Source organism: Elaeis guineensis, chromosome 14, assembly GCF_000442705.2.
Source record: "Elaeis guineensis isolate ETL-2024a chromosome 14, EG11, whole genome shotgun sequence".
In the NCBI taxonomy this organism is placed as follows: Eukaryota; Viridiplantae; Streptophyta; class Magnoliopsida; order Arecales; family Arecaceae; genus Elaeis; species Elaeis guineensis.
Window position 1 is genome coordinate 67,224,970 of NC_026006.2, and position 20,483 is coordinate 67,245,452.

The 20,483-nt window shown below is 37.8% G+C and overlaps 2 protein-coding genes across 6 annotated transcripts; one reads left to right on the plus strand and one right to left on the minus strand.

Moving 5' to 3' along the window:
- Positions 1-734: 734 nt before the first annotated feature.
- Positions 735-5,885, minus strand: LOC105056996 (photosynthetic NDH subunit of lumenal location 1, chloroplastic). 2 transcript variants are annotated; one of them, XM_073248672.1, is made up of 9 exons: positions 5,776-5,885; positions 5,563-5,662; positions 5,359-5,455; positions 3,254-3,337; positions 2,916-2,989; positions 2,693-2,815; positions 2,389-2,460; positions 1,257-1,353; positions 735-999 (listed from the first exon to the last, which is right to left on the minus strand). In XM_073248672.1, the coding sequence occupies exons 2-9, from the start codon at positions 5,602-5,604 to the stop codon at positions 896-898; spliced, it is 693 nt and encodes a 230-aa protein (XP_073104773.1). In that variant the 5' UTR covers positions 5,605-5,662; positions 5,776-5,885; the 3' UTR covers positions 735-895. The 2 variants fall into 2 exon arrangements, with proteins under 2 accessions (XP_073104773.1, XP_010937711.1); XM_010939409.3 differs by lacking the exon at positions 5,776-5,885 and having other exon boundaries at positions 2,916-2,986; positions 5,563-5,769.
- A 1,247-nt stretch (positions 5,886-7,132) lies between these two features.
- LOC105056994 (vacuolar fusion protein MON1 homolog) lies at positions 7,133-19,045 on the plus strand. Of its 4 annotated transcripts, none has more exons than XM_029268079.2 (15): positions 7,133-7,775; positions 9,379-9,475; positions 10,594-10,678; positions 10,825-10,896; positions 11,058-11,097; positions 11,678-11,779; positions 11,951-12,072; positions 13,196-13,328; positions 14,829-14,920; positions 16,068-16,149; positions 16,327-16,391; positions 16,534-16,824; positions 16,942-17,033; positions 17,445-17,542; positions 18,749-19,045. In XM_029268079.2, exons 1-15 carry the CDS (start codon positions 7,302-7,304, stop codon positions 18,842-18,844), a joined length of 1,941 nt encoding a protein of 646 aa, XP_029123912.2. In that variant the 5' UTR covers positions 7,133-7,301; the 3' UTR covers positions 18,845-19,045. The 4 variants fall into 4 exon arrangements, with proteins under 4 accessions (XP_029123912.2, XP_029123913.2, XP_019710185.2 ...); XM_029268080.2 differs by having other exon boundaries at positions 7,134-7,775; positions 17,478-17,542; XM_019854626.3 differs by lacking the exon at positions 9,379-9,475 and having other exon boundaries at positions 7,134-7,775; positions 10,599-10,678.
- The last annotated feature ends 1,438 nt before the right edge of the window (positions 19,046-20,483 follow it).

A 20,483-nucleotide genomic window follows, 5' to 3' on the forward strand; every position in this document is an offset into this window, starting at 1 on the left:
ATGTAAGCATTCAGCTGAGTATGCCTATCTTTTCTGCCGAACTTCAAATGTATATGATATATCAGAAATGCATGAGCTTGGTTGAATACCACATTTGTACCCAAGAACTTCTATGCAACTCCTTAGAAATATGTTTGGGAAGATAATCAACACCTATGGTAGTATCAATTACTACAAATGCATCAAGCTCAATTTCATTTCCTTTATTCTCCTCTTTGATACTAACTTCTAATGGAAAAGAATAGGGATGATAATTTTAGCCAATTCTATGGATCCTGATATATCACTCGATGATTGAACATTTTCAAAAAAAATTTTATAGCAGATATCACATCATCGTCTATGTGTTATGTCATTTATAAGTATTGATGTGTCATGTAGTGATTGGAGACTTTCGAAAAAAATAGCACATACTATATCATCACCCATGCTATATCAGCAAAATAAAAATTTTCATCCGTTATGCTATATTATTTTCATCAAATATTTTTCATCATGTAAGTATCGTTTATCGCTAGATAGAATTTTTGGTAAGAAAAAATGGTCAGAATCTGAAGAAAAGATCATATTAAAATGATTCAAAAAGTATAAGAACTAAATTTTAATTTTTTGTAATTTAGATATTTTTTTAAAAAATCAATTTAGTTCAGATATTAAAAATATAATTTATTTATTTATTTATTTATTTTATCGACAACATTGCTGCTGAGGCTCAGTTCTTGTGATGCAAAGGATGCAGGAACAGTTTCTCCGTCCAAATGGTTTAAGATAATGGTAATCATAACACAAGCAATATGCAAAAAAACAGTGTTTATACACACAATAAGAAAACCATAATCGCTGTCAATAGCAACTCAAACTCAGCAAACAATTTTGTTCCACTGGAATTCATATTTCATATGTCTAATACCTTGAAAGAATCTGCTACCACTTTGAGCTTGTCTCGGAGTCTACTCCATCGTCTCTCGTTTGCACCTACCACCAGTGTGTAGTACCGACCTTCCGAAAGTTTAAACAAAAGGAAGTAGTCATTTGGTAGAAAATGCTCATGTTATTCGTCAAATCATACCACAATCTTAGCTCATAAGAAATTGTGAAGTTGGGTTTGTAAATCAGAAGTTCATGGTAAAAGCTTCTCATATGTGAAATCGAGGAATTTTTTGGTCATTTTCCCTCCATTGACCTTCCGAAAATTTAATCAGAAGAAAGTAGCCATTTGGTAGAAAATGAAAGGAGATTGTCGTAGTAGTACATACCATTGCCAATTGCTATGGTTGCAAATGCGGTTCGGGAAAAGCCTGAAGATGCAAGTTCATACTCGAATGTCCAGTAGTTCTTTCCAGCAATTGTACGCTGCATAAGGTGGAAACAAGAAGGATTGATCAGGATGTGGTAAATGGATGAAATATTCATCATCAATTTATTCCTCTTAGTTATCAGTTTATTTGGTGGAGCTTTGTTAATGGACTGACAACATCTTCCTGAGCCTGCACATGATAGTTAAACGGGAAAACATTCTATGCAATACAAGTATAACTCTCATATGTTTACATGTGTTTTTGGGGAAAAAAGTCGAAAGTTTCAGTTCCGCAGTATCATTTTGTATTTTCTCTCCTTGATTTAGTGTCTCTGAATCATGCATACCAGGCAGACTATAACAAAAGTGAAGTGGAATAACATGGCTGGTGCAAGCATCAACTGCAACATGCCCAAAATCATCAAGAAAACCTCTAAAATAATAATGAGAAACAACAGGGATGGGTGTCTTGGAAACTAATATGTTTCTTGATTTTCTGATATATGTCTCACAGTTCAATTTGTTTTGAACAGTACATAAACAGCCTCTAATTTGCAATTAATGAATTAATATTAAGTGACATTTTAAAATAATCCAATCTACTAAAGAAATCAGGCACTCTGGAGTTGACAAATATAAAAAACCAGATAGTTTTATGCAAATGCAAAATGGAGTTATGCATAGCTTTTTCAAAGGTGACTAGGAGAAAAACAACCTTAATTATGTGTTGTAATTAATTGCTCTGCATAGTTTATACTAGGAGAAACATGATTTGAAGTAGGTGGAAGTAGAAAACCTTAAACTGTTTCGACTATATGGATTTTTATTCTCAAAAGACGAGCATGTGGATTTTGTGTTTCGTCAATATGTACCCACAAGTAGAAAAACCATACTTTTAGGGATTCAATGCCCATTCTCTCATGTGCCGACAACAATATTAACTTACAATAGGTTTTGCTAACCTTACTATGACAGCACAAGCATCTAGAAGAATAATAAGCATATAATGGCTATCACTGCAAAGAGTCGTATATGGCAAGTTCAAAGCACAAAAATGAATCAGGTACTATGTAAGAATTAAAGAAACAAACCTCCTGCATATCATATATTGTTGGTATCTGAGTTGGTGCAGCATATACATTTTTAACCAAATCGAATATGACCTGTTGAGCATATCAAACCTTGTCAGTAACAAATGCATCTTAGCAAGCACACTAAGTGATTCCAAAGATAATAATTTTCTGGGCATACTTAACCCATATTACAAGTGAGATTTGTACTACTGAACAGCCTTTGGAAGAAAAGAACTCAAATAGATGAGATAAACCTGACGTTTATGTCCTACGTACAAAATTATTATCTGTTTGATTAGCTTTGAAGGACCAATAATATTACCTCTTCCATAGGACCCAAATCATGAACATCATTTTTATTTGTGGGAATAAAACTGACTCTCACATGTTGCAATGCTGCAAAGCGATCTTTGAATGCGGAATCATGACCCCCAAAGTCAAAGTCCTATATGATATTAAAAGGAAAAAGCATAAAAGACAGAATTTAAATCATTTTTCATAATAATTTGAAGATCGAATATTTGCACATCCATTGCATGACATACCCTCCAATCTGATGGGTAAACATATGAATATCCATCTGTAAAATCTACAAAAGCTTGATAGCCCTTTGGTACTCCTGCAATCTTGAATAAAATTATATCAGACCCGACAGGGAAGAGCTCTCTGAACATACTTAAGATATTCCTTCTTAAAATTATTAGCAAAAAAAAAAAAAAGACTATGAAGCCATTTGATGAAAGTGACATATTTACATTTTTGATGCAACATATCATCCCAAGGAACAAGAGTAAAATGAAAATTCACTTCTTTTTTTGAGAGAAAATGATGACTAAGAGCCCACAAAAATGCCCACTACAAACAGGGAAAACCATGATGTTACCTTCAGCAGATGCAAATCTTGCAGGGAACAAACTAGTGGCCACTGCCCCAACACCAACTAATATTAGTCTTCTCTTCGAGCAGTCTGCAAGTCACCATACAAAGTTTGAAATCAGAAATTGTTTTTTAAAATTGTTTCTCAAACTCTAAATATAGAGCAATCTCTGGCATTATCAACATGTTGGATCTTAACGTCAGCAGATTTTATCTGAATGAGACTTGAAGCATCTAAATTAATGACTGATTCCACCAAATAAATTCATGTAGATGAGGGACAACTAACAACAAAAGTAGTAATCTAACATAGACCATCATTTACAAGCCTCTTCACACTTCACAATTAAGAAAAAGCAAAAAAAATCAAAAATAACAAATGACTATATAGTCTTAGAACTGTTGAATCCAGTGTGGGTGGGGAAGATATACCAAAAAGTGTCGGATCCAATGTGGTGGGGAAGATGTACAGTAAAAGCTCTAGGCAATTAAAATGAAGAAGAATAAAATTTTGAGATTTTTCATTTAGATTAGTTGAGAGGCTCTGACTCTAGAGGTGATCTTGCTGCCACTTTGCTGATAGGTTGCTCATGGTGCTCTTCCAAGATACAGTGATTACTCGGTCACCTACTACACCTTCTTAACAGTATACTGCACCAAGATTTAGTTGCAAACTTGTAACACTTGCTTGAAGGAGATATTTAGAAAAAGAAATATATATAAATCATGAACATGAAAGAGATAAAAAGCACTAATACACACATGCGTGCGCATGCACGCGCACACATACTATCAGGATCAGTGGCACGGTCTGATCCCATTTGATGGGAAAGGAAGGCCAAACAAGTTCAGAACAAACTCTGTCTCAGGTCAAACGAGTGTATCCATCGAAGGATACCAGTGCATACAGAGGATGGTATCACTGCATATGACCCAAAACCAATGCACATACACCTGGAACAGAAACAATGGAAGTGGTTCTCTTTCCCTTCTATGTACGAATAATGGTATACAAAATAGTGCTTGCAAGCAACTGGAAATCACCAATGGATAAAAGACCAAGTTTTATGTGGAAATCCCAATAGGAAAACCAGGAATCAAGTCCAAATCTCGACCATCTCCAAGAAATAATGCGGTTACAAGTTTTTTCTTCTTGGCCAAGGCAAAGATCACATTATCAAGAACTCCCCCTCCTGGACCACAACATCAAGAGATACCTCTCTTGGCTCCCAACAACAAAAGATACTACTCTTGGATCACCATCTCTCTAGTGCAGACCTAAAGGCTTCCACACACCAAGAGACAACAACACTTGACATACACAAGGGATTCTTCACCACACAAAGGTGGATTAGGGTGGATCGACACAGATGGAGCTTCCCAAATCAATGACCTTAGATTTGTTGATGGGGCTTCACAAATCCGATGCCATCTCCTTCTTACCTTCTTCTCCTCCTCCTAAAGCTTTGGGACTGCTAGGACTTCCTCCACCAAGGTCTCCTGGTAGGAAGAGTGCCTTCCAAGTGTATGGCTGATTGTATGTGTCGCACATCTAAGAAAATCTTATGGTTTCCTTCTTCACAGAAAATCAAATAAACATAGACGCATAATGAGCATTGCACCGATTCATGATGGATTAAATGGTTACTAGTTGTTAGACATTAGATGAGTATAACTTGTCAGCCATAGTCTTGGTTGGCTCTTACACCATTATTAATTTACACTAAGTGTTCGCTAGAACGCAAATGCACAAGCTGCAGTATATTGGCAGAGAACGAGTAAGAGAATTGGCTGAGAGAACCTGGGAGACAAAAGAAGTAGAGGAGAGAAAAATGGATGCCAAACACTTCAGGGTCCATGGTACCATTGAAAACAGAAACCAAGCAAGTCTCCTTTGCCTACACCCATAACATCTGAGGGGAAAAGGAAAAGCCCACTGCATCCTTTTTCAGATTAGTGTATCATGGTGTACAGATCCTCTGTCATAATCCATTTTTCATGGGATTCCATTATTATATATTAACCAAACATTAAAAAAAAAAAAAAACAAAAAAAAAAACAAAAACAAAAACAAAAAACCATCCAAATTTAATTCAGTGATGAGTAACCTACCCTTTTCGTTCGTCAAGAAATCTCTTGAACTTGCCTTGATAACAGATGAAGGAACCACCGTCGAACGGCTGCTTACGGCGGAGTTCAGCATTGCAAACTAAGAGAAATATCAACAAGTTAATTGGAATGAAGGACTTAATATCCAAATTTCTCATGTAAGCGGCTAAGATATTCAAAGAAGTAGATGAGAAAAAGAAGGCGCACTTGGTTGGGAAGAGAAGAGACCCAGCTCCGCAGTGTTGCCATCTCAAAGCAATCAGCCAGGCCCGGGATAATGGTTAGCAATTAAAGCCCACAGAACGCTCTGCAATCAAAATAAAATCGAACCAAAGGCCTCCATTAGAGAAGTACTTGAGAAAATTTGAGTGCTCAGCCCTCTTTTATCTCCTACGTTCTTCAAATAGCGAGCATACATACACCTTTGCTGGGTGAACGCTACGTGCTTCCAGGTCACCCTCTTATCCCCGAGCATGGGTTTTCTCTTTTTCTAATTTTGGCTTTTTTTTATTTTTTTAAAGTCTCGGATGCCTCGTCCACACTCCGCACCTGGGTTGCAATAAAGAGGCTCAATTTCTTTGTTTTGGTGCGAAGCTTCGCGTTTCTTGTGCGAAAGCCCAAATTCTCAAACCAGATGGCACGCTACGATTGGTGCAAACTCCAAAAAGTAGTCAAATACAAGATTAGCATAAGTGAGATCAGAAAATTTTTTTATACGCATATCATGGATAATTGATTGCATTTTACTTTGCTAATGATGCTTGAATGTCAACTAAATGCTGGAAATTGATCGAATCCAACACATTTGATTATGGATGATGGAATGATCTGATATATAGCTTCATTGTTGATTATGCATTAAGACATTTAAAAAGTTTATCTCAGGGAAAAAAAACAAGATCACATGCATTGCCCATAATTGCTTGCAAATTATCAAGCATATGTGCTTCGGATATAATCGTTATACATATTGTTGCACTATCATGGTGCTATATCACACCATCAAATGGTCTAATATGTGCCGGTAGATGATTAGACATGTTTTAGATTCAGATACTAGCATATTTTTGTCATTCATGTTTCAACAACTGCAATGAATTTATTTCTTTCTTCTTTAACTATGCACCACAATGTTATGGCTAGAAGTAGACTTGTGCTGGCCTAATGCTCATCAAACTCCGCTAACATTGAGTTAGGTCATGGGTTAGGTGCAAGGAAAGTTTAGATTGACTCATATTCGAACACAAAAATAAGATTCAAAAAAAATTTAGATCGGATTTAGATCATTTTAGATTCTCTCGATGTGCTTTTCCAAGCATCCCCCTCAACCCTCCCTTCTCGACTTCTTCCTCCACCCGAACATGAGCCTTATTTAGGCCACCTACAAGTCCGGGCAACAACAACTGTAGAATCATAATGCTAATCTTAATTCCAATCCAACCTTATCCTCTCTAGCCTCACATCAATTTATACAAAAATTCCTTTCTCAAAACCAACCTTGATGAGTGCAATCTTATCTTCACCAACTACATCTTCAAGTCTTAGGTCTCTATGGTGGCTCCTGCAACTACCTCTCCATTGGTCTAATTGAGTAGACTTGGGCATGGCTCGGGCTCGGATCTGAGTTTTATAAATCCATCAAATCGAAGCTCGGCAAAAAGTTGACAAAAAAAAAAAAAAAGGGGCCGGCTAGGGTAAGGGCTTGGCCCGGCCCAGCCCAGGCCATTTCCAGGCCCCCACTACTATCCCGATCTACTGGTCAAAACACAGCGGTCCTCAACTTCTACCGCCGGTGTCCCCTAGCGACCGACGGGTACAAAGATGAATTCTGTCTTTCTTCTCTCCCTTTTCTCCTCTTTTCCATTCCCATCAAACCCTAATTCCCTCTCCTAAATTCCTAAATCCCTACCCCTTCTTTCGCCCGTCTGCTATCCTTATACCCCGCCATGGATTCCGATCCTCGCTCTCCTCCCGACGACGGCTCTGCCGATTCCAACCCTAACCCTAGGCCGGAGCCCGACCCCAAACCCAAGCCTAAAGAATCCACCGTAGAGGAACGGCTGAGTTCTCTGACCGTGAAGGATTCAGGCGATGCCGCCGGCTGTGGACCGCCTGCGAGCAACGGATTTCTGCCCGCGGATTTATATGCCGGCGATGAGATTGAGGAAGAGGTGCCTCCGGTTGCTTCGTGTTCGGCTGATGAGATTGATGGTGCTGCTGGAGAGGCCTGGGGGTTGTCGTCCCACGGCGGCGTGTCTTGGAGGGAGAGCTCGGAGCAGGACGAGGACGCACCACCTAGCCCTAGCAGCAGTGGGTATGCTGGAGAGAGGGGGAGCAGTGGAGAGAGTGGGATCGAGGAGGTCGATGATGGACGTTCTTCCCCGGATGATCGTAGCCGTGGAAAAGAGCATCGTGATGAGGTGAGTGCTGCAGTTCTCTGCTTCTTGTTCTGTGGTTTTTGAATTTTGGCTCAAGGATACCTGGAATTCGGTGGTTGCTGAAAGCTTGATAGTTTATTTAGACCTATTTAGACCGCGCAGAAAGCACTACTTTGATGCTCCCTCCTGTCATCATTATTTCTCTAGAATGGAGCACCAGGAAGTCACGATAACGTTGTTATGAATGACTTGGGAAAATAGGTAGTTAAATGCATAAAAGTATTACAACTTTACGGGATTTTGTCCACCCGAGCATTGTGGATAATGACATGGAAATAGTCCTACTTCATCAGGATCTAATACATAGCTACTGTGATGCCCTGGACAGCTGTTTTAGCCAGGCACTCAATGCAAGAGCTGAAACATTCATACATGCGCGCAGAGGAACATAGTATGAAGTATTTAGTGTCTTATATAAATGTTGACTCCAGAGGTGGAGGTTTTGGAGACTACTTGAAAGTGGACGATCTCAATTTTGCATTCTAGGAGAAGAGTGATATTGGTTAAGTTAATGGAGTTTCTTTTGTTAATAAGTAGAACATTGAACATCTGTACTGTAAGCGTTTGTCTTTCCTATCGTGGGCTTGCTTCCATCTTGCATGGTTGTGTCTGCAGTCATAAGTATTTTGGAAAAGGGATTTTCTAGCTTCTATTCTTTTTTATTTTTTGTGTTTTGGCCGGTGAAGTAAACATGGTTGTGGGATATTCAAATGCAATAGTAAAATTTTAGTGAATGAACAGTACTGGCTTATATCCATCTTTAAATTCAATCAGTCAATGTTGCTAACAGAAGCTGAAATCACCAGATTATTTGAGGGGCATGGAGACAGGATACAGCTGTAAGCGTTGCACATTATCAAAATTATTAGGCTTGTTTGGCTGGTATTTCTTTTGATATTTTTGATTCTAAGCTGTCTGACATTAATTTGGTTCTATAAAGGAAGGGGAAATAATTATGGTGCTCTACTAGTTTCTGCGTTGATCCAATGACTTCAGCGAATCTATGAAAAGAGTGTAGTTTAGGGCAAGATAGAATCAGTATCTCTTCTTCCATCTAGTTCCTCTCAAAATGATTCATACAATTTGGTATTGTATCTGCATATGCTTAATTACTGCTTCTTGTTTACCTAGTGGTGTAAGTTTCTTTTGCTGACTTCATCATATGGATTAGTGCTAAGCAGTCATCAGAAAACATTTAGGTTTCAGCCACTGGCTCAGACATGGTTTTGTGCAAAATCCTCAACAAGGGAATGATTTGCCAGTTCCTTTCTTTTATCATGCTTTGTAGGCTGAGAAGAGTCAAAAGAATATCATCATATTCTGACAACTCTTGTTTTTCTCCCTTATTATTAAAATTTTGCTGTTTATGATCATTGATGTGCATGCTTATAAGCAAGGGAATTTTGTCCTTCTTCTTCTTCTTCTTCTTCTTTTTTTCTATTCATGTTTTGTAAGTTAAGGTTTTTATATATTTTTTCGGCATGCTTTGGCAAGCGGAAACATAGCTAATATTTCCTTTATCATTTATGCTCAAGTAGGTGAGTAATGTATGTGAAATAGGTGCTCATCCCTCAGTTTGTTTCAGATCATGTTATGTTCCAGAAAGTATTTCAACATGCATGTATTGAAAGCTGGTGTAGTAAAATTGATAGCTGCAGCTGAAGAAGACTTGCACTTGAACAGTGAGTACCCTTGGCAACTAGGGGGTTTTCCACACAATATCATATGTTTTTTTTCTTTTTTTGATTGTGGCTGTTCATAGTCTGTGGTTGATCTTTGGCCTTCTTGTAATGGAAGTTGTGGCCTATATATTGAGAGAGGAAGAGGCAATTTTTGCTTTATTAGTCATCTGTTCTCTAGTAACTCATGGCAATATGGCCTTGGATTTAGTAATGATTTTTGGCTTTCTTTAATTTTGCCTGATTTTTTATTTTTCTTGGTGTTCTTTAGACAAGTTGATTATATCTCGTTGGACAAAAATGTGCTTTGCTAATGTTCTTAAAAATGATAGTAAGTGAACACTTTCATGCTAATGCTTACATTTCTCTGCTCATTTTGCTACCCTTGATGTTGACTATCTAGTACTAAGTGAGACCTTACAGGATATTTAATAGTGTTTTCACTGTAATCTTGAAACAGTCATTTGATGCCACTGGCAAGCTACTTATATGCTTCCTATTTTACTTTTGGGTGGACTTAAAGGTGGTGGGTCATAAAAGTTAAATGCTCATAATATGCATTCTTATAGTTATCCTTTCATGCAGTTAATATCCTTTGATATTGTTTCTCAAAAATAATCCCTTCATATTCCTCTAAAAGATCCTCATATGTTTGCCTAGAATTTCTTAGCTTAAGCTCACTTAAACCAATGAGTTATTGCTTTTCAGAACAACTGTCGTATACTGTGATGGTGGCATTTGCAGTGTTTTGAAACTGGCTGTGGATGGAACTCTGTGCTAGATTTATTGATTCTCATCATGCTTATTCCAATTTCTAGTCTGCTAAAGTTATTGTCGTGTGTCTAATTGACAGCGGATGAAGTACAAAATGTTTATTAAATTTTTTATCATTTGCATGCACAAGTTATTTTTTATATCTTTATCGTCATTTTTTTTTAGTAAGTCAACATAAGGTTACTTTAATCTTCTCGTTCTTCATCAATGTGGTTTGTGCCCCAATTTTTTGAAGCTTTAGGGTTCTGACCTTGAACAAATGCATACTACCATGTTGGTTCTTATCACCTTGTAAAAGAGCCTCTATTCTGAAATTTGTTCTTGTAACACTTGATGTCTATTTGAAGCGCAGGATGATGCTTCAGTTTCATGGAGAAAACGGAAGAAACACTTCTTTGTGTTGAGTCACTCTGGGAAACCAATATACTCAAGGTAGACTCAGATTTTAGTGCTAACATAGTTTCATATTTGCTTATTTTTACAATTGGGACAAAGAACAACATGGTTCAATAGATATAATACATCTTGATTTTTTGAAAATGTTGCTCTTCTTATGTAACATCTTGCTGCACTTTCAGGTATGGAGATGAACACAAACTAGCAGGATTTTCAGCAACCTTGCAAGCTATAATTTCTTTTGTGGAGAACAGGTATGCTGCTTTATCCAGCTTGTGTGGGAGCTGACCAGCAATCCTTATCCTATTTACTTGTGGTTGGCAACCCATTTCTTAGACATTATGTTATTAGGATGATCTAGTTAAATTATGTACAAGATGGACTAATGCAGTGTTCTGTTTATCTTTTTGTGCAGTGGAGATTGTGTCAAACTTGTAAGAGCCGGTAACCATCAGGTCAGCTGGCCTTTCTCACCTGCAGTAATCGATCACTGAAATCTTGTTATTTGTCAGTAGCAGCTATTTTGTTCTTTGTGTAAATGGACATCAAATGGAGCTTTACATGTCATACTGATATATCATCCGTATACTTTGAACAGGAAAAAAATCTTTTGAATGATTGGGGCAATATTTGAAAATTTGAACTTTTCCAGCTTTGTTTAATCTGTTTGTTTGGTAAAATGGCAAACTGTGAAGTTTTTTATATGTACCATAGAAAACATTTAAATAAATTTTATGTTCAGCCCTTTTCTTTTTTTAACCCTTCACTGGCCCTGGGGCCTGATTTAGGACTTCCTGCTAGAATTTATGATGCCCTGGGTCATTGAAGGTGGTACCACACTATTTGATAGCTTGAGGGTTGAAGTTTTATTTTTGTAGAATCTGGAAGGATGCAGATAGACTAATATTTCATGCTTATGATTATATTAACTTTGGACAATTATAGATTAAATATTTTATAGTCTCATGTGGTGTGGGTTGCAGATATTACAGTTGCACTTTTCTGAGTTTTTTTTTTTTTGGGTTGTATATTCAGGTAGTTTTTCTTGTGAAAGGTCCGATATATTTAGTTTGCATAAGCTGTACTGAAGAGCCATATGAGGGATTGAGGGGACAATTAGAGCTCATCTACAGTCAGGTACTAATAATATGGTATGATTTAGGAGGCATTATTTTAGAAATTTAAATAAACATAAGCATTTACTTCTTTTGGACTTTTCCCGGTATTATATCCATTTTATGTGCCTAGACATCCGCGGCATACATTTCTATTGATCCCATTGCCTTTTTGGTTGTGATATGGATGCAGATGCTGCTTATCTTGACCAAGTCAGTTCATAGATGTTTTGAGAAAAATCCAAAATTTGATATGACTTCCTTGCTGGGAGGAACAGATGCTGTTTTCTCCTCTCTGATTCATTCTTTCAGCTGGTTTGTATTCTTCATTTTCTGTTGCTGTAAATATGGATTTGTGGAAGTTTAAACTTTATCTAACTGGTCCACTCAATTTCTATTGGTAAAACTACTTCAGGCGAGTCATTTATTGGGTTTGAACGAGTCATTTTCCTTTGATGCCGATGCTCCTGAAGCAAATAATTAGGAGTACCTACAACTACTAGTCATAATTTAGTTTTTTTTTTTTTTTTTTAATGAACTAAGGTCTCAGTTTCCATTTTTGCATGGATGTTGAAATTAGTATATAGTAATTAAAAGCTTAAACGTGCTGATAATTTGAAGACTATGGAGGCAATGAAACCAAAAATAAGAGAAAAATTAAAAGCCTGATTAGGTGAATTATGCTAGGGGAATGTGGATGTGCGAACATATGCACACAATGATTTTTCCTTTTGTTGAGAAAGTAATATCATCACCAATGTGCTTTATTGATTTTTTTTCAGGATGCACTTCATGACACCTGTCATGTAAATTTTAATGCCTAACTTCTTGTCATATAGACTGGGGATGTTCCTTTGAGATTGGGCCTGTTGACAATCACACAATTCTTTAATGATCAATACCAAACATGAAAATTTTGGGGAAATATTGGCTTGTATATAAATCAGGAGATGAAAACTCTTCTCTAGGATTCTCATATCTTTCCTCCTACATTTGTGGATGGGTCCTGTATATCTTGCATAGTAGCCAATAATAAGCACTGCAAAGATATTGTGTGTGGAGAGGATACTTATTGGAAAATCAACAAAACATCATTGCATAATTGACAGGGCTTATCCCATTTGGCAGCTACTGGCTAGGTCCTAGGGTGGTTTCTCATATGGCATTTGATGGAACACCTAGGTAAAAGGGTTCATCAGGAATGAGTAGCATGAGAATGATCATCAAATTGCCTATGCAGATGAGTAAACATACTAGGTTATGGATTATATTTGGTGGTGCAATAAAGAGCTTAAAATCACCAAGTATATTAGTTAAAGAAACAATTATGTCATAAGTGTGTTGGCACAAAAGCTCATGATAGAGCAGAATCACAATGTGTGAATGATTGTTTTGCTTCTAGTAAATTATTCTTGACGTCAGTTTCTATCCTTCTCAGGAATCCTGCCACATTTCTTCATGCATATACATGCCTTCCTCTTGCTTATGGAACAAGACAAGCAGCTGGTGCTATTTTGCAAGATGTTGCTGGCTCAGGGGTTTTATTTGCAATGTTGATGTCTAAGCACAAGGTTCGTCCAAAATTTCTTGTTCAGTATCTGAAAATTGAGACACTTTTATCAAGGATTTACTTTTAGTTACTATGCAGTTCCAAGTGTTTAAGCAAGATCTCATCATGCCAGTGTCTTTGGTATTCTTTCACCATTACCAATAGATGCCTGAGTAGTAATTTAGTTGGATAATGATATTAACAGATACACATGGCTTTTATATGTGTCTGCACCAACTGCATAATTTTAGCACTACTCTTGCCCCAAGCTGGTGCTTGCAGCTTGGGTGGCTTTCACGTGTCATCTTAATATGATGTGAAATCTTAGATCTATTGTTTCGGAAACAAGAGATTCCAATGATACATCAGATGGAAATACCACTATGTTGTTTGGCCTGATTTATGGTGCTTTCATGTCACTTGATTATACAATATTTAAAAGAAGAGTATTTTAGATTGTGATCTCTACTGCAACACAAACATGGAATATCTCGTGCATTTTACAAGTGGTCCTATGTTTAGATGATGGTGGTGTATCATCAAGCATGTTCCTCATCTAGAGGCCTGTGGATGACGTATCCCAGTGAAGGAATTTTAAAACAAAGCCTGTCCTTCAATATCATTTAATTGATCTCGTTCATTTCATCATCTTGTCCGTCATCTCTTTAGATTAAGTTTCCTTTCCTTTCCTTTTCTTTTGTTCTTTGTTTTTTTTTTTTTTTTTTTTTTTTTGTTTTTTTTTTGGTGGAAATGGGGAAATACCCAAGTTACTTCTTTCTATTATATGTACAAGCCATGGCATCAGTCATTACAATTACAATGAGATCAGGGTTAACCATGTCAGTCCACAGAAACTCGGCATTCATGCCAAGAGCATGTCCGGCCAACCAATCAGCTGCCTTGTTTCCGTGTGAGAAATCTGAATTATTAATTTCCTATTGCAATTCATTATTGTTACTTGACATGCTTGATCTCATGGGCCTCAATTTTTTGTTTTTTGGTTATCTATTGTGGAACCATTTTAGAAGCCACTACATCACTAGGAATTGGTTTGTTTAGTTTTTTTTTGCTGACACAGCCATCTTTTGATTCAACTTGTTTAAATTTGAGTTGCAACTTAAAGATTTTGCTTCTAAATGGAGCCCTACAATATTGTCATGTATATCTGCTTCAAGGCATTCATTGTAATTTTTTTCGATCTTATCAACAATTGGTTAATTGACTAGCAACTCTTGGTGTATGTAATGACAATATTCTGTATGTGTTGTTATCATCAAAATCTTATTGACCTGTTGGGAAAAACTTAACGAGATGAAATGTTTTCTAATATTTTCTTTCATGGGTAACATGTGCCTCCTCTACTTGGTCAAAGTTTGGATTATCAAAGTTGATTTCGGGAAAATGGTGCACTGCTTTTTTTCTATTATAAACTATTGATTAAGTTACTCTCTTGTGATCCAAGAGATATTCTTGCTCTCTCATTCGTTTGCTGGTGTGATGTGCCTGTATCTTAAAACCGCAGGTTGTCAGCCTTGTTGGAGCACAGAAGGCCTCTCTTCATCCTGATGACATGCTCTTACTTGCCAACTTTATATTGTCTTCTGAATCATTTAGGTAACTAAATAACTTGTTTGGAAAATTTGGTATTATTTAGAAGATCTAGCAGGAGATGGAAAGAATTATATGTTTGGTAAATCAAGCAAGGATGAAGTCAAAATTCAGTGGACTTGGTTAAGTAGGAGTTGGCCCAGTAGAAATTTATTTGAGATGGCAAGAAACTAGATGGAAATGAAAGTTTCAGATTGGTAACGCAGGATCCTCTAAGGGCTTGTTTGGATGGTTGGGCCCAAAATCCTATAGGATTTGTGGATTGGGCCAATACAATTATCTAAATCAGGTGGGGCTAGGCTATACACTTACAAACATCCAGAATGCCTCTTGGGGAGGCCGGCCCGAATCCCATAGGTGGAGAAAAAAGACCTGCTAAGGTCTTTCCGGTCTAGTCTACGAATCCTATGGGATTTTGGGCCCAACCATCCAAACAGGCCCTAAGGAATTTTAAGGGAAGCCATGTTCTTTCCTAACTCCCAAACATGCAAGGAAGTAATTGGTGAAAGATACTCATAAGGCAGCATGACCTGCTTGTTTTGTATACAAAACCTATTTCAATGTTTTTTCAGATCACTTTTAAACTTCTAAATATGTATAAGCACATTCAATTCATGGAGTTATTGGCATGCAATGTAGGTTATGGTTCTTTGTCATGGTAAACAAATTTGTTTTGGATTTATGGTATACATTCTCTGAATGTCTATTGGTATATTTAGGTAAGTTGAGTAGTCTTTGGTTTCTATCAACTAATTCAAAAAAAAATCTCTGCTGCTACAGTGAATGTGGATATTCATTGCAAAGATGCAACTCTCTTCAGCATCTGTGTCCATGAAGTTAAATTTGTAGAATCTACTGCTGATGCCTTCTTTAATTTCACCTCTTAATAATAGGGTCGAATAGCTGGCCTCGATTTTTACTTTCTATTTGTTACAAAAGGAGTGTGTTCAGTATATATGTCTTCATAGTAATACTTGCTTATTGTATCTTGCATAAACAGTTCATAAACCCAAGTCACATGCATGAGCTTCTGGAGTGTATAAGAGTTAAGGCCAAGGCCTTAAAATTTTAAGGATGGCAGAATTTATGCTTGTACTTTATAAGCTTACTCAAGGGACCATACTCTTACATATTTTATATTTCAATGGTGCAGGACTTCTGAATCTTTTTCACCAATTTGCTTACCAAGATATAATCCAATGGCATTCCTATATGCTTACGTTCATTTCTTCGATGTGAGTGAGATGTGTATCTGACATCAACATGCACGTGATCTTTGAGTTTGACTTATTTGAGAAGACCCATTTGACCAGAAATTACATGACACACAGTTGCAAAATATACATTGCTCTTCATATATGCATTTTCTAGGGCACTGGTTACTGTCTCAGCAAGTTGCCTTTCTTTTACAGGTTGATACATATTTGACATTGCTTACTACTAGTTCAGATGCCTTCTATCATCTCAAAGACTGCAGGTTGAGTTGCTACACATAAAGAGATATATTTAGTTTAGGATAAGCATCTGTAATTTAATTCTGTATCCAATTTGTAGAATTACTTTGAATTCTATTATCCCCTAAGTAAAATGATAATTTCAGTTTCATTGATAATACATAGGATTCGCATTGAGGCGGTGCTTGTGAAGTCAAATGTTCTCTGTGAAGTTAAGAGATCCATGCTGGATGGTGGTCTACATGTTGAGGACCTGCCTGTTGATTCTACTGTCCATTCTGGATCTCTGTCTCCTCATTTAGGTCTGAACAAGATGTCTGCTGGATCTTTGTCTTCTTGCATAGGCATTGGTGGCCCAGCTGGACTTTGGCATTTCATTTACAAGAGTATATACCTTGACCAGTATGTGTCATCAGAGTTCTCGTCCCCCATAAACAACTGTAATCAACAGAAAAGGTATTGTTGCTTTCCCTAAAGCAACATCATTTAAATTTTATTTGTTATATTTTCCTTCATTCTGATTGTCTATTTAGTACCATCCCTTCTAAAATAACACAATTATGACACTTGCAGATTGTATAGGGCTTATCAAAAGTTATACAATTGCATGCACGGCAAAGGAACTTGTCCACATAAAACCCAATTTAGAAGGGATGAAAATTGTGGTAAGTTCATAAAATAATTTGAAGAATATAGTTTCCGTTTCTGAAGTGATTGAAGAATGTGGTTTGTTTTGCCCGTGCTGGTTTGTAGTTCTATTCTTTATGGTATGCAGGCCTTCTATTTGTCCATTAAAGGAAATAAATTCCCATGACCATGGGATGGGGATGGCAGGCAGATTGCCAGATTTGCAATATCAATGGCTAACTGTCTCCAATCCATTATGATTGTTCTTGATGTATTATCGCCTAAAACTGTATTTCCTGCTCTCAAATAACCACATTCTGTTAGAAGAGAGTTCACCACTAAAGAACACCTTAAAATAATAAAGATTTTTTTTGAAGGAAAAAAGGATAACACTAGGCATATTCTTAGTGTCTGCTTTCTCTTGATCATACATTTGTGAATATTTACAGGTTCACTTACTATGTTAATGTGTAACGTGGCAGTTCTGCTGTGCTGGATCACTCAAGATTTTGAACTTTATGCCGCATTTGATCCACTTGCAGACAAGGTTTGGACCTTTTTACTCTTCATTATGTTAATAATTTTTATGCTTTAATAACCTGTAGATAATGGAAAACAGTAACATACCGTGTCCTCCTGCATGGATAGCATTTTCTCATCTTAAAACATATCTACCATCAATGTTAAAGCATGATATGCAAGGTTGAGACAAACAAACATTGGTTCATCATTTCTGTCTTGGGCTATATGAATGGCTCATTGTGGATTTATGAATGACTCGCACAAGTCAAGAGTCAGCTGGGATGAGGTGGGGGAAAGTCGGGGGGGTTGAGAAGACCATGGACGGTGGGCCTGGCAAACCCTACATTTTAGGGATACCAAAAGTTCCCCAATCTCCCAGTTTCTCCATTCGGCCACCATCTTGCCTGACTACCACTTTCGGGTGGATATCTATGACTGTGTCAATCAGGAATTGAAGCAGGCCTTTGGTGTATGGTGAGCCATGAATATGTGCAGTTCAAAGAAATGGAAAAATGATTATTTGACCACTTAGAATCAGCTAATTATGATGCTTAGTAAGTAGAAATGCCGTAGTTGTTTACTGGCTGTGCAATGTCTAGATGATTGGGTGCTGAAGGTTGATTTTGCAATCATGCTATGGTTTATCATTCATAATGTATGACCACTTACCTACATTTGACTTGGCTTCCTGTGCATATGAAGGATGCTTGGCTGCATCCAAAGTAGTCACTAGGCTGCACATGTTTGCTAGGTTCTAGTTTCTATTGGGTTCAGTGCTGCCAGCTTAACCCGCTTTTCTGACACTGTTTGAGAAGCCATTCATTAATATGACTTGCTCCAACCAAAATAGTGCTTAGGTTATATATCGGCTTTAGTGTGGCAATATATTTTGCCCGCTTAAATGACTGAATCTGAATCTTGACGTCTGCTATGCCCATGTATTGCCCTCACTGTCGGACATTTTAGTGCCATCAGGTGGAAAAGGAGCATGAAATACAAAATTTGTAATGTTATTGACTGCTGTCATACACTTCTTTTTTTTGGCTCCGCCAATTCTACTTGGTTTTCTCTGTATATTTGAATTGTCGAGTGAAAAACTGGTTGACAAATAAGCTTTTTGGACGCTGATCCTGGAACTCTAATAATCAAAATACTTGAAAATGAGTTTTGAGTGATTTGTTACTCTCCATATGATTTAAAATCTTGACCTAAGATTATGTTGAACATGCAGGCTCTGGCAATAAAAGTGTGCAACCGAGTTTGTCAGTGGATAAGGGATTCGGAAAATGAGATATTTTTGTTGGGAGCAAGCCCCTTTTCCTGGTGATTTCTTGGTCCATGTAATTGTATTTAGTTATTCATTTAGCAAAAGCTTTCATATTCCATGCCAACGCAAGGTCTTACATCATCTTTGGTCGGTATACAAGGGTGGAGTTGCTTGTGGTATTTCATTAAAGCTTTAACATTACTGTATATTCAAAAGTTTTTGGAAATTATCCCAACATGTTTGAATAATATGTTCTTCCAATTCTCGTGGGCAAATACCGTGGATGATGATGGTCTTCGACTGTGTGCCGGGGGCCAAATTCACAGTGATATTTTATGCTCCTGCCCAAATTGAGAAGTATATGTGGGGTCTGATTCCAGCCACGGGTCACACGTGTGAGTCAGGGTTGGAGAGGAGCCTTGAGAGGTCGAGACTCGTTGATGGGGTGCGGCGGGGCGGCATGAAAGCGTGCGCTCGTTTACCGATTGACGGACTGGGTCAGCCGGCAGGCGCCGGTTATCACTTTAGTGTAGCGCACAACGGCTGCTTATTTTGCTAGTGAGATTATCGTTTTTTTTTCCCTATGGGTTCGTGCATATTTTGTCGGTACTTTTTCCAGCCGAATCCCACCAAACACAATAAATACGCTTATCAGCTTCCTTCGGGCTAGTTATGTATTTAAAACGTGAATGTTGCCAATGTCTCAATCTCATTTAACAACTAATTTCCAATTATAAAACAATGTGAATCATCTTTGTCTTGACCTGTTAAGGAGTATCGCGTATCTGAACGAACAGCGATTGTAGATCCCCTCGTGTTGTCATGTCTTAAGTTTTTTCTCATCAATTTTTCTTTCGAGTTTTTATTTAGAGTTGGAAATGGATCGGATCAGATCAGACCACAATCTTGCCCGAGCTAGTCTAAATTTTTTTTTGGGCTTTAGGTTGGGCTTTGGTCCGAAACTTTTTAAAAAACTCAATCCCGAGTCTGGATCTGGTTAGAACCTGGTTGGGCCAGCCCAATCCTTCTCTAAAAAAAAAAAAAAAAAGCCTAACCCAAAAAAAAATAGAGTGAAGAAAAATAGAGGAGGTTAAGCCCTAGTCTCCGGCTCCTCCGTCTTCCTCTACCCGTGCATTTTTTTCGTTGGATCCATGTGCTTCAGCACCATCCGAGTGGCCATCTCCCTCTCAAACCTCCAAACATAGTTGATGTTGACGAGCAGCTTGGCGATAGCGGCCTCTATTTTCTCTCGGTTGGCGAAGAAGAGTGTCTGGAGGAGGAGCATGCCATTTCGGGAACGAGCATCTCGGCAATGATGATGGCGGCCTCCACCACAGCAGCGCTCCATCTCCCTCGAAGCTCCGCTCCTCCTGCCATCGCAAGGTGTTGTGCGCCACCGGCCCTAGCTACTCATTGATTCTCATCCACTAGTGAGCGCCACAAGATGCTGCCTAGCCATGGGGTTCTTGGGTCGTAGAGTGTCAAGATCTTGTCTTTCTTTAGAAGGGGAAGCACCCACCTAACGATGGACGGCAGGGAGTGGGCGACTTAGGTTAAGTATTTGGGCTAAACCAAATAGTTAACAGATTAATTGGTTAGGCTCGAGCTAACTTAGGTTAAATATTTGGGCTAAACTAATTTTAGTATGGAACTGGGCTTGGACTGCATATTCGAACTACTAATTGGGCTAAATTCGGGC